This window comes from Neocloeon triangulifer, unplaced genomic scaffold (genome assembly GCF_031216515.1).
Source record: "Neocloeon triangulifer isolate White Clay Creek 2 clone unplaced genomic scaffold, ASM3121651v1 ptg000015l, whole genome shotgun sequence".
Taxonomy (NCBI): Eukaryota; Metazoa; Arthropoda; class Insecta; order Ephemeroptera; family Baetidae; genus Neocloeon; species Neocloeon triangulifer.
Window position 1 is genome coordinate 126,331 of NW_026775557.1, and position 13,436 is coordinate 139,766.

The 13,436-nt window shown below is 34.6% G+C and overlaps 2 protein-coding genes across 2 annotated transcripts; one reads left to right on the forward strand and one right to left on the reverse strand.

Annotated features, from left to right (window-relative positions):
• Positions 1–5,195: 5,195 nt before the first annotated feature.
• Positions 5,196–8,470, reverse strand: LOC132202649 (uncharacterized). Its single transcript, XM_059629688.1, has 3 exons — positions 8,255–8,470; positions 8,090–8,180; positions 5,196–7,927 (listed from the first exon to the last, which is right to left on the reverse strand). Exons 1-3 carry the CDS (start codon positions 8,354–8,356, stop codon positions 5,517–5,519), a joined length of 2,604 nt encoding a protein of 867 aa, XP_059485671.1. The 5' UTR covers positions 8,357–8,470; the 3' UTR covers positions 5,196–5,516.
• Positions 8,471–9,358: 888 nt separating this feature from the next.
• LOC132202423 (uncharacterized) lies at positions 9,359–13,139 on the forward strand. The gene is made up of 9 exons (XM_059629333.1): positions 9,359–10,057; positions 10,570–10,784; positions 10,989–11,319; positions 11,371–11,495; positions 11,547–11,693; positions 11,754–11,860; positions 11,926–12,046; positions 12,099–12,318; positions 12,383–13,139. The coding sequence occupies exons 1-9, from the start codon at positions 9,811–9,813 to the stop codon at positions 12,682–12,684; spliced, it is 1,815 nt and encodes a 604-aa protein (XP_059485316.1). The 5' UTR covers positions 9,359–9,810; the 3' UTR covers positions 12,685–13,139.
• The last annotated feature ends 297 nt before the right edge of the window (positions 13,140–13,436 follow it).

Sequence of the window (13,436 nt, forward strand, 5' to 3'; positions counted from 1 at the left end):
CTCGGGGGCAACTCGATTAACTGACTGCACAAGCAAAACTCTCGCTGGTTGAAATCGCGTTTTCTCCTTTATTGAAATTGCACGACGCCGCTGATTTATTGCGCGGCATGTGCGATTAAAAAGAGGCGCGAGCGCGTCCGCCAGTCGGGAGTTGTTGATCAGCGGAAATGAATTATTGCATTTCGCGCACGCTGCCTCTCTCTCTCTCGCCATTATCCAGCTTTGGAACATCCACGATATTATATTTGCTTGCATTATTATTATCCGCACACATTCATCTAGCGCTCGCTGTTGCAGAGTGGCTGCTGGGACTAATAAATAATGGTAAGACATGCCAATACTCTGCGAGTTTGCGTTTATCAGATTGTACATACCGAATGGGCGCGGCGAATGTGAGCTCACTGCGTGCTATTCAGTTAATTAAACATTTTTCAACGCGGATCGTTCTGTTTGCGAATTTACTTCCCAGCCTGCGTGTTATATTATTATGAGATTCAATTTCAGTAACGGCTTTCCTCATAATTAAAGCGTATAGGAACATATCATTGGCACTTTATTTATATTCAAATATTTTTCAAATTAATTGCTATTTTGTAATTAAAAGCAAGCAAGACCTTTGAATAATTTAGAATTTCAAAAATTAAAAACAAGAAAAACTTAGTACTCGACTTTTAAGGTTTTAAGAATAAAAACTGTAAAATAAATTCAATGTTCCGATTTTTGCTATGAATGTATCAAAGCATATCAAAGAGCACAAATCTCTTTAATGTTTCAAAATTATATAATTATTTTATGAGGGTTGTTTCTCTAGCTTTGCAAAATCAAAATTTACTCATCTATCAGTCGCGCCTATGGCAATAAATAATGATATAGACTTTTTTCCCATAATTCTACAACTTTTCCACACAACTTACAATATTTACCAGGTCAAAAGAGGACTACAAAAAATATTAATTTAAAAGTACTCCAATATCACTAAAGAGTAACGCTATAAATATAATTTTTGTGGCTGATATTTCGTTCACTTTTACAAAAGACACTTGCGGTGTTTCCAGCAAAAAATATGAGAAAACATTTTTATTTTTTAATTAAATTGTTAAATTTGGGAGTTTTTCTATAAAATATCTTTACATATTACGTAGTCAAACTGAAGTAAGGTAATTAATATTAAAACCTTGAATAAATAACACAAAACAAATATCGTACCATTATTGAAAAGCAAAGTTTTTCTCGGTTTTAATTAATTATATTTCAGACTTGCTGGAGAACAGTAAACAGAATTGAAATTGAAATTAATTTTGAACATTAGCCATTGAAGCCATGCGTCATCAGTTCAGATAAAACTCCATCTGTGCCGGATATACTGGGGTGCGCGAATACATGCCTCTGATAACAATGGAGATGACGACGACGTTCTTTCACCCACTTGAGGGCTGGCTGCATTGAAGATGCTGAATTTTTGATTCGGCAAAAATGTGAAGAGGAATTCTCCGTCGAATCTGTCGCTCCTGAATGCATGCGTGGCGACGTCGAGTGATAAATTCAAGCCCTTTCCACCAATATGCCTCCTCAAGGAAATAAGCCATACCCATCCTCCTTGGTAACAAATTGTGGTGCATGAATGCGATTATTTTTAGGCTCGTTACTCACCGCTTGAAAGTTTGATATTTTCTTTGACTGGTATAAACTGGTATAAACATACAAAATAATCAATATAATAGATAACAATTTATTAAAGCCGACTAGGTTTATGTTTGTTCTTGATATAAAAGAAAGCAATTAAATTGCCTATATTTAACAAATTTATTGTAGATGTTTTCTAAAAATAAAAAAATAAATAAAATTCTGACTTTATTTGTGTGTATTTGCGTCGTAAACTAGAGTTTATTCAAGTGTAAAATGATAACGATCTGTTATTTGATGCAAGAACTTGATCTTACATTTTTTCAAGTCTTCCAGTTACATAAATTTTTATTCCCCTATTTGAATTCCGAGCAGTGGAATGTCAGGAGAATGACGATTGCTTGATTTTTATGGCTGCAGGGAGTGATGATATAAATTTAAGAATTTGTCGCCCAAGAAGAATCCTCTCCTCCATTTTTTCGAGCGTTAACAAGAAAAGTTTTGCATTCATTTTCATCACTTCAGCTACAGTCGTCGCACCAACTTTTTCCCCTGCAAACAAAATTAAGTTTCATATCTGTTCTTCCCTCTTCCATTTGAGAAGGGAACTCTCAAATTAATAGTCGCCACGTTTAAATGTGGTCGCGTTGAAAAATGTTTCCAACTTTTTACTTCAGAATTTAAACTTTTTTGTGAATATTTAAAAAAATCAATTATTTTTTTATCCTATCATCGTAATAGTTTTTACCATTTGAAGAGCAAATCACTGAATATAATGTTATGACCGCTTAATGCTTTTCTGTTTAAATTTACTTTTGTTCTTCTCGTGGGAAACTTTGTAAAACACGTTTGAATCGCTTCTAGATCGTTTGAGTCTCACTTCCATTACGAAACTAGGCAAGGCGCTCGCCAGCGAAGTGGAGCGAGTTGCATAGCTCACTCCTTTGCTACGTGCGTGGCATTGTTAACAGCAGGCGGGGACGGAAATTAATTAATTGGCTGTTTGAAAAAGAGAAATTCTCAGCAGACACATAGCATTAGCGCGTCGTAATCTATCTAAAGAGAACTTTCTTGTCCGCCCAGGCATCCTCAAGACAGCAATAGCGTTGTTTGGCTGCGTGCGTGCGCCGCTCGCTCGCTCGCTTTGGACACCGCCGCACCATTACTTACTCACTTCATCTCGGGGTTGTTGTTGTTGTGCTTCTCGCCGCACACCGGCCATAAATCATCTCGCAAAGCCATCATCAATTTAATTCCCTTTCGCTACAAACCACCTATTTCGCGACTCAAACTGCAATAAATGACAACTATAATGTGCTTGATTCCTTGAACACAGAATCTTGAAGACCTTTCCTTATTAATCTTTTATTTATAAAAGTCGATGCCAAAATGTTTTGATTTGCTTTCTTGATTCTTAGAACAATGTTAAAAATAATTTCATTCTCAAATATTTTGATGTATTCTCATATTAATATTTTCTCTTTTCGTCATTAATTTGAAGATAATTTTACTGCTACGCATTACTCGACTTCTTTGCAGTATAAGAATTAAAAATGATTCCTGCACAATTTCTCATTGGTATTTGGTGCGAGAAGCCAGAGTACAAATAGCCGCTGCTCATTAGCGTTTGCACACAATGCAACGCGCAATCCACTCTCAATTGCCGGTGACATGGTTGCAGTTTGCACCGCAGAACGTTTCATTATCCAGCCGCTCTAGAATTGCTGTTCAAGCCTAAGCTTAGCAAAATGCACAGAGTTTGCTGTCACGGCTCGCCGAGTTTCTACACAGCTTTGGCTTTTTTGCTCGTCCTGCTGCCCCGTTATCGCTACGGTAAAATCTGCGCACTGCTCTGTGAAGAGGCTTGTGCGCCCTTATTGCGTTCTGCATTATCGTTGCTGAAAATTCTCAAGCTTTTACGCTTCAAAAACTGTATACTCGAGTAAGTACAAAAAAGCTCGGTTTTAACTTTTAACGTTAAAATATATTTTTCTTATAAAAAAACACTACTTGTTATTTTCATCATCATTATTACCCTGTATTACCCCTTAACCAACTTCTTTTGATAAATTATCTATTTTTATGAATTAATTACTCATCAACTCATCATTCATATTGTTTTAGAGTAAATTATGCATTATTTTAAGTATTTTTTTTATTTAAAAAAATGTTACTGCATTTTAAAAACTGTTATATCCGAGTTGCTTTGAATTAATTAGAAGATTTTGAGGCCCTTCAAAACATTAATGGCAGTCTAAAGCAGAAATAATGTCAAGTATTTGAAATTGATAAAAAAGAAATCAATACTCTATTTTGAAACGGAAGCAGAATGACATCACTTCACTCCTTCAAGTCCTTCAGAATGACGACCTCTTTTCACGAACTTGGAAAAATTAAATTGCACCGGGAGAACGTGGCGATAGCAATGCTCTATTTGAAGCTCAAAGCATTGGAGGTGCTAGCTCGTTTAACCATCTACGCTCGTGTGCTTTTGAGATTTAATATTTCATGATAAAGAGAGCAGAGAGTTTAATTCTGCTCTTCTCCACTCACAAAGGATGTACAACAGCTCAATAAAAGTGGAGACAATTAACACGAGGCCTTCACATTTAACACCGGCTATAATTCAGTTAAAACCAGAATGGTTGAACCGAAACATCTTGAAGAGTTATTTTGAAACCATGCCCACATCCAGAATGGTCTTTGACCTTAAATGAGCGCAGAAGGGCGCTCAATGCTCCGAGTCTCTCGACCGCAGTTCCGGCGAGCTACATAATATGTATGTATAATGCAATCTGCTCAATAGTGAGGACAGATCTCAAATGCATTTTGCAACATTGTATATATGTAGAGACAGGTGCACACTATGCAAATGCTAGCCTTGCATTTCTGCAGCTGTAAAATTTTACAGCACCTTCCCTGCTGAAAAGCTCGGGAATCAAAATAGTTCCGAGAACTATATTTTGGTTCCCGGAACTAAGGAATAGTTCTCTCAAAGAGGAATATAGTTCCCGGGTCTCTCGAGAACTATTAAAGTAACCATTTCTGTTCCCGTAAGTCAAGATTTAGTTCCCGCTGTTGATAATTAGTTCCCGCTGTTGATATTTAGTTCCTGCTGTTGATATTTAGTTCCCTCTTGGACTTAGAATAAAAAAATTTGAGAACTGATGCCGCATGTATGAAATATAGATAAAAAAGATTTTATATTTATTTTAAAATTTTGACCATACGTGAATTAAAAAAAATCTTTTGAATACAGGCATATCAATTTTGTATGCTTTTTTTAAATTTTAAGTACAAACCTTTAAATAAAATTGATATTATGTTAACGATATTAATTGCATTAAAAAAATTAAGGATTGTAAATTTAAAAATCTGTTTTGAATATTAACACACTAAAATAAAGACTAATGAAAATAGAAAATTTCGGGCAAAAGCTCGTGTAATTCAGGCGCCTCTCCTTTAAGGAACGTTAATTAAATTTAATTGGTTTTATTATCTAAAATTTCCAGCGAAGGGTTTATTAGGTCTTATTATGCAAATGCGGAAGAATTATATAGTTGCAAAATTAATACAATTTGAAATATTTGTAATTTAAAGATTTATTGAGTATTCAACATCAGAAAATATAATTATAAAATACCACTTAGGTTATGGTAATATATGATAAAACGCAATAAAACGTAATTTTTAATGTATTGAATTTAAAATAGCAGGCCAACATGGAATCAAATAGACTGATTTTTGGACCTAAAAAATTATTTTGAAACAATTAAAAATATGTAAAATGGGTAATTAATTAATGATTTATCACAAGACAGGCATCTGTTGCACTTCATCACAACATAATTTTAAATTGGAAAAATTTAATCTTTGCTCAGTAATTTATCTGGCTATAAATTAATTTCACAGACATTTGGTGGTACACACAGAAATTCCTCAACTTTAATCAAATGACAATAGATTCTGCTTACATAGCTCCAAATTAGGACACCCGAATCTGTGTACGGCACAATATGTTTTATTGCAAGGTTTTCCTCGCTGTTTCCAAATCTAGGCAGCTGAAAATCTATTTTATGCCCAATAAATATGACACGATCCCTTGATTTTGCAAAGCATAATATTTTAGCAGGAATTTTTTGTCCATTATTATCATATAAAACAAAGAAAGAGCAAGTTCTTTCAGCCCTCAAGTACATTTCAGATGTAAATATGGCATTTCCCCTCTTAGCTCGAAGATAAAAATTCAATTCATAGGGCAGATTATCGTCAAAAAGTGTAATTGTTCTTGCATATTCGACAATGCAGGAGCTAATTGTATTAAGAGAAAGTGCTGAACCCAATGAATCAATTTCTAAGTGTTTGCTTGAGCTGTTGTCAACATTTGCCAAGTAAGTCAATATATTTAAAAAGTTGTGTATCCGCATAGTGTTTGAAATTTCAATGGCTACTTTTGTACCAGTTCCATGAATTACTTGTCCTAACCGGAAGTTTGCCGACTCAAATATAAAAGTTGAGTGGCTCCAGAGCGGACCAAGGTATTTAACCTTATCTGCGTAATGAAGTAGAACATGCAAATTAAATGTCTGGTCGCAAGTTCTGTACATGGAGGCATAATCTCTACAATATTCTTTAAGAGCCCTTTTAGCATCACAAATTTCGTCAGTGGTTATTTCATTTTTGAGTAGAGTATGAATTGCAAAAACTAATAATGAATGATGATTTAAATATCGATCAGGCCAAAAAAGTTGCAAACACGGCAACGAAAAGAAGAGGAGCCAATTTCGAAGCTCACTAGCTTTCCAATATTTCTTAAGCTCAAGGCTTCTCGGTAATCTCTTAACAAAATTAGGAGGACACAGTGACTTAATTTTTTTGTCTATCACTTCCACAAAATTTCCGATGTAAAAATCGTTGTTTCTATTTTTAGAATCAGTAATGGTGTAAATATGGCGTTTAACAACTCCCAATAGACATGAATGTAAATAGTCTGGCGAAAAACTTTTCGACAAATCAAAATTTTCTAACAAACCCATGCAAGAATATCCCTTAACACCTTTCCTATGGTTTGTTTTTTCGTCATTAGGCAAATGTTTTTCTGAATCTTTGATTTTCATAAGTTCGTTTGCATTTCTTAACATGGAAATGGAAGACCTAGCAGGGTATGACTGAGTCCTGAATGGATAAATTCTGGCTTGCCCAATGCCAACTTCAATACGTTCTCCAGGAATTTCACAAAAACTGCAGCCATGAGCTCCATTGTACATATTCAAATTTTGCATTGGCCCTCTTGCTTGAGCATCTACACTTGACGCTATAACAGAAATTCTGCTAATTATTTTCTCTTTAGTTATAGGGTGGGTCCATTCGATCCCATCTTTTCCAAATTTTTCCATGATATTTACAAATTCTTCTAAAAATACTGACATGTCAGGCTTAACAGGGGCGTACCAAATACTGTGCATTATTATGAATTTTGATCGTAAATTTGGGTTGATATCTGAAATAATTAGGAAATTTGGCCAGATTTGGGTCTTAGAACTTCCAGCTACTGGGAATCCATCGGTGTTCTGAATAAGGCAAAGGTCGTATTCAGAACTTCTATTTACTTTTAAATAGGATTCAGAATCAACTATATCTCTTATAACATTTGGAGGTTTATCTTTGCGAAATTGGCTATAATCATCTATCAATTTTGAAAGGCCCTTCTTTTCAAACATATTTCTTATTGTAATATCAATTTGATTTTCGAGATAAATTGCTGATCGCTTTTCTTTACAGGATGGACATTCATTTTTATCATTACCACCGTAATCTAATAGGCAGCTGCCACAGTAGTACTTCACTTTCGGTTTTTCATTGTTGGGAGAAATATCTTCCATCATTTTCATAAACAAATGCTTTGATTTGGGGAATATTGAATCAGGTGGCAGAATTTCGCTAATGAATTCTATTAGATCCCCTAACAATTTTTTTGAACAATAGTTGTCTTTAAATATTTTACAGATTTTGATTAATGCAGATCCTAACGTGTGCTGGCTGCCATCAATCAAAAATGTGGCTAGATCTTTCATTAAAAACTTGCCAAAATGATAATTTTGAAAATCATCATTGTCACTGTCTTCTGCAGATGACTCACTGCATGATGGAGTGTACCATTCCTCCATATCACTGTTTTCTGAATCTTCGATTTGTTGACTGCCCGGAGTATTGTTGACTGTGTCCAACGTGACTTCCGGTGCAGCGGCGGGGTCCAAAGTTAATGAGGTATCCATGGACATGACCGTTTCTTGAGAAATTCCGTCTGCGAAAAGAAATGTTTAAATTAAAAAACTTGCTATTTGATTTATTTTTTAGTCTTTGATATGGGACTCATTACTTACTAAAAGCCGGTCTTATTTAATTAAAAATTTCTTTCACTGCGAGCATTATCAAGGTCAAGACAAGAGGGGTTAATAAAACATACCTTCATCAGACAATATCCGCTCGTCTACACTGCTCTCGCTCTCGTCGGATATTCCACAAAGAGCGTGACGTTTAGCAGTCCGCTTATCGATCTGTAAAAATAAAAAAAGAAAGGAGATAAATTTAAATATTCATTTGCTCCAAGACGAAAAATATTTTTACGAACCCTAATTGATCTGTCGAAAAACCCCTTGTTGTATGAACCAGGCCCGCCTCTTCTACGGCGAGGTCTGCCTCTTTGCGTTGAACAACTCGCAAGATTATTCATGATGATTGAGATTATGCTAAATTTGTCAAAATAGCACAAAATCACGCGATCGACCCATCAATATCAATCAATTCACGAATCGACCGACGCTGGGACGCCGCGTCATGTAAACATGTAAACAATAAGCAAAGCAATAGGCCTCGCAGTATTGCCAATACCTAAAATTGAAATATTATTTTTTTTTTAATATCATTTCTGGTGAAATCTTGATTAAGATACTAAAATTAAAATTAATTTTATTATATAACTTCTGATAACTTTTTCTTCGTTATAATGTTAGGAAATCTTTGTTTTTGTGGATATGTTAATTTTCCAGAAGGTTGGTACTTTTAGTATTTTATTGGTTGAGCTTATCACGTGACCAGTCACATGATATTATTTCAAGCGGATTGGCGGCTGCAAAAAGCATTTACCTGGTAAAAAAAAATAAATATTAATTGAAAAAAGCATAATAGAAGAATGATTCAATTCAGTTTCACTATGATATAATAAAAAAATTAATTTCAATAATTATAAATTTTCAGGATCAATTATTGATATGTATATCGTTTATTTGTCTACAGTACGTCAAATGTTTGTTTGGCTCCGAGGTAATTTAAATTAGAAAAATTAAAAATGATAAATTAAATTTTTATTAAAATAAATATAGAATTTCAAAGAATAATTGAAACTTACTTTAATAAAAGAAAATAGTTTTTTTTAAATTTGAAATCAATAAAAAATAATTATTGAAAATACATGAAGCTTCGATTACCATTAATCATTAATTTTTTTTTTCAATAATTTTGCGACCAATTTTTTGTCATAGGTTATTTTACTACAGAGGAATAATTTTTTTTATTTAAAAAAATCTGATTTCTATAAAAAGTTTTTCGGTTTTCTTTTCATTAATTTTTTTTTTTTCATTTTTTCAATACAACAGATTTTAGCACTTTAAAACTTCCATTACATGGAAGTTTAAATGGGATGATTTTTTTAGTTTCTTCTAAAAATAAAAAAAAAATTATCTCATCATTTGTGTAACAAGAAGACGACACAAAACGGCACCTCTATTCTAATGTTCCTTTTGTCACTCTCGCGTGATATATTATTGTGAAATGAAATAGATGAATAATTTAATTTCCTAATTGTTTTCAATTTTTTAAGAAGATTATTTTGCTTGACCTTTTCTATAAATTCCTAATATAACCCAATACCGCGGTGCACGCGAATTCGATATTAAAATATTAATTTGTGATGTAACAGGGAGTATGGGGCAGGTATGGGGCTAGAGAGCCCCAACTGGGGTCGTGAAGGTGGCAGCACCGAGAGTAGCCGGTGGTGCTCTCTGTAGTGGGTGGCGAGTGCAGCATTGTTTACTGTTTTGGCTTCCCATGCTGGCATTGCTGTTTTAAGACGCCACGTTTTTGTGTTTTCAACGATCATTTTATTTTTCTGTGCTGTTTTGTTTAAAAATGACGACCATTAGGAGAAAACGACGTGCCGCTCAAGATATCCAAGAAGAGGACACGATCGAAAAAACAAACGATTACGGAATCTGGGTCTGCTTTGATATTGACAAGGCTGATTATGTTTATCGAGCATACCAACTCGATTTTTTCCGGGAACTGGAATATGAAAAGGCCTCGTCCTACGTAGGAAAATCCGTAAAAATTCGGTTGAAGAAAAAGGAATACGACGCGGAGGTGATTAAAGTGCACCGTAAGTTTTTTTTTATCGAAAATTCTTCAAAAGATTAAATTGCATTCCCTGGTAATCAAATGCATTTTGCGCCATGCTTGATTATTTTGTCGCTTAATTTGTTTATTGCTGCATGGGATACCTTTAAAAATCTAGTAAGCTGCAAGTATTGTTATTTAGATTGCAGATATTTCTTCAAACAAGAAAGAATTTGAGATAATTATTGTTATTCTCCCAGATTATCATAATGTTGGGTTTTTGGGCGCCATGATCGGTTATTTTGGGACGGGAATCGGGACCATGTTCGAGCATCTCAATCTCATGTTTTGCTTTTAAATGGGGCGGCCAACAATTGATCATCATATATAGCCTTAAATAACTGACTTGCTCAAACCTATTCATATTTACAGAAAATTCTACTTTTAACTCGATTCATTTCAAATTTAAAAAAAGTTTTTTCTTTTCTGTAATTAATATCTTATTATATGTGGAAATAAATCTGCTTTTACATATATTTAAATAATTTTTTCCAGTGGAACCTGACGTTCTGGATAAGGAGTTGGACGAGCTGTTAAGTGAGATAAATGATAAAGAGGTCTTTCAGCCTTTAACTGAAGAAAACAAAACAAAGGCTGGCCGCAAACCGAAGCCATCTATTAAGGTGGTGGAATCCACTGAATGCAAGGACAAGAAAAAACTATTAGCCGCTAAACGTTTGAAAAATGATCACAGCAAGGAAAAACGCGAGGTAATTATTAATTCAGAATTTTTGTTTTATAATCATATTCATATTTATACGTAACAAATTTTCCCTCTTTTTTTCAAATAATTGAATCCTTTTTATTTTATGAATGATTTATTTTATAAAGATGAGGGCCAAACAGAAAATTATATTTGATGAAGTTAAAAATTTAGCTGTTTTTATTTTGTGTAAAAAAATTATTATTTGTAGGCACTAAAACTGAAGGTTCATGAAAATGAGGAAAAGTCGTCCGCAATTGCTGAAAAGCTTAACCAAAAATTTTCCCACTTGGTTGAAGACGAATCAAGTGAAGAATATTTTGATGCGAATATTAAGTTATCTGTTTCTGCTGATGCCTATTCGTCGATGAAAAAAACCCGAGACGAAGCTTTGGAAAGATTTCAAAAATTGGAGCAGAAGTACGAAAGACTGACTGCCGAAAGCAAAAAGATTGCCGAGGAAAATGTCTCCCTACAACTAAAAATATCTTCCCTTGAGGACGAAAAACTATCTTTCTTGAAGGATCTTGAAGGGAAAAAAGGTATCCCCCCCCTTAATTTTCACCTTTTCACACTAATTTTTAATTTTTTAGCATTGGAAGCTGCTCTTTTAACCCTTCAGCAATTGATTTCTGATCTCAAGGACTTCAAAAGTTCTAAAAAAAATGAGGAATATTGTGAAGATCTTATACGTTCAACAATTGAAGGCAAACATCGGGTATTGTTATTTAATGGAATTTAAAAACAATTTTAGCAAATTCCTTTTCAGATCAAAACCCCCGAACTTGCCCTTTCCCCAGAAGCAGAAATTGAAGAAGACGACTCATTGGTGTTTTCCAGCCCAAATGGTCAAAGCACATTTATAAATGGTGATGATGACTTCGATGTTGACGTTGGCATTCATGAAGAAATGACCGTAATTTATAGTCTGAACTATTAATCTACATAATTTTTCCTTATATGTGATCTTTTTTAGTCTCATGACACTGAAGAGGAGGCTTCTAAAAAAGATGACAACAATGACAATTTGGACGGCTTGGATAAAAATTCCACACCAGAACCTAGAATTCAGAAAGGAAAGTTGTAAGTAATCGAAAAATAATAAGATTATGAAAAAAGATTTAACTAAAATTCCAAATAAAATCTAGAAAAAAGGCTATTCCGGTTGCTAAAATCCATAATTTCTCTGACGTCTACAAAAGATTACATAATAATTTGGAACGCCAGCTCAAGTATCCTATTGGCCATGAGATATACAACTCTAAAGAGGTAAAAATATAATTCTTTTCATTGAATTCGATAGTAAAATTTTCTTTTTAAGGAAATGAAGATGCTTAGCTCTTTGGTTGGCGTAATCAGAAGTGATTATCGCAGATTATTGCGACAGTGCCACACCCCAGGTGCTTTAATTGGAGGAACTATGAGATTAGCTGTGACAACCGAGGCCTTAACATACTGCTCTGTTATGGGCCAATCTAAAGGACGCTCGGGGAAGCCCCCAAAACCAGGACTTCACACTGTCATTACTGATTCGCTTTTGGGTAAATTTTGCTAATATTTGTTTCATTTAACAAACAATTAATACGTGTATTAAAACTTTTTCAGATTCTGTTAAAGATGCAAGACTACGTCACTTGAAATATGCAGAAAAGGTCAAGGCGCAAGGTTTTATGGACAAGGACATGGCTAATAATCCAATTAAGCCAAAGAACATGGACACTGACTGGACAACGAAAAAGTGCGAAGACCGAGCTGCCCTGAAGAGAGCACTCAACAAACTCCTGGGCAAATTTTCCTCTGACGAAGATGAAGGTGCTTCAACATCATCTCAGCAACAGCAACAGCAAAATCCGACAGAGAGCAACAAAGAAAGCAACAAAAGTTTAGTGATTGTGCCTCCTAATTAACAAAACAGAAGCAGTGTGGAGACTGTGCTATTAATTTTATATTTTTCTTTTACAAACTTATTCTGTAGTTCCATTGTGTACAAATGCCCTTTTAAAAAGTTTGTGCAAATTTTCACCATCCCAATATTTTGGTTGTATTTTACAGTCAATATCATGTATTTTAAGAAATGAAATTTTTTATTTCTTTTAATTTTTAACCAAATTTTGTAACTTATTGCGGGAACTATCAGAGGCACTATTTCATTCTCTGTCAGAAGGGAACAGAGAGGGGGAACCATTCAAGGAACAGAGAGAGGGAACTATATAGGGAACAGAGAGAGGGAACTATATAGGGAACAGAGAGAGGGAACTATTCGGGGAACAGAAATGGGGAACTAAGCGTCAAGGGAACTAAGTGCAAAATGGCTACTAAAATAGTACCCGGGAACCAAGTCTCTGAAGAACTATCTGGGGAACTATAATTTTTCAGCAGGGTTCGTTCCTCTTCAGCCACCGCAGTATCCTGCACTCTACAACACCCTTCTCAAGATTCTCAGCGCGGGCATAAATTGCGTGTAATAAGTTAAGGAGGAAGCTGCCGCCGCCGCTGAACATTCGCCACGAACAAGATGGTCGTCTAATAAATATTTCCCTAACATGTGGTTTTGTTCATTTTATTATATATACGCCGCAGACGAGTGTGTTTGTATAGCACGGGTGGCTTTATTTATTTTGAATCTCCAGTGCATTAAGATTAAGAGTGGCGAATATGC

What these genes read in the sequence shown, in the direction of transcription:
- LOC132202423 (XM_059629333.1), top strand. Translation starts at nt 9,811, where the DNA reads ATGACGACCATTAGGAGAAAACGACGTGCCGCTCAAGATATCCAAGAA. An exon ending in GGATCTTGAAGGGAAAAAAG is followed by an intron (nt 11,320 to 11,370) that starts GTATCCCCCCCC and finishes TTAATTTTTTAG; the next exon opens with CATTGGAAGCTGCTCTTTTA. An exon ending in GCATTCATGAAGAAATGACC is followed by an intron (nt 11,694 to 11,753) that starts GTAATTTATAGT and finishes GATCTTTTTTAG; the next exon opens with TCTCATGACACTGAAGAGGA.
- LOC132202649 (XM_059629688.1), bottom strand. Translation starts at nt 8,356, where the DNA reads ATGAATAATCTTGCGAGTTGTTCAACGCAAAGAGGCAGACCTCGCCGT. An exon ending in TTTTCGACAGATCAATTAGG is followed by an intron (nt 8,181 to 8,254) that starts GTTCGTAAAAAT and finishes TTATTTTTACAG; the next exon opens with ATCGATAAGCGGACTGCTAA. An exon ending in GCGGATATTGTCTGATGAAG is followed by an intron (nt 7,928 to 8,089) that starts GTATGTTTTATT and finishes TTCTTTTCGCAG; the next exon opens with ACGGAATTTCTCAAGAAACG.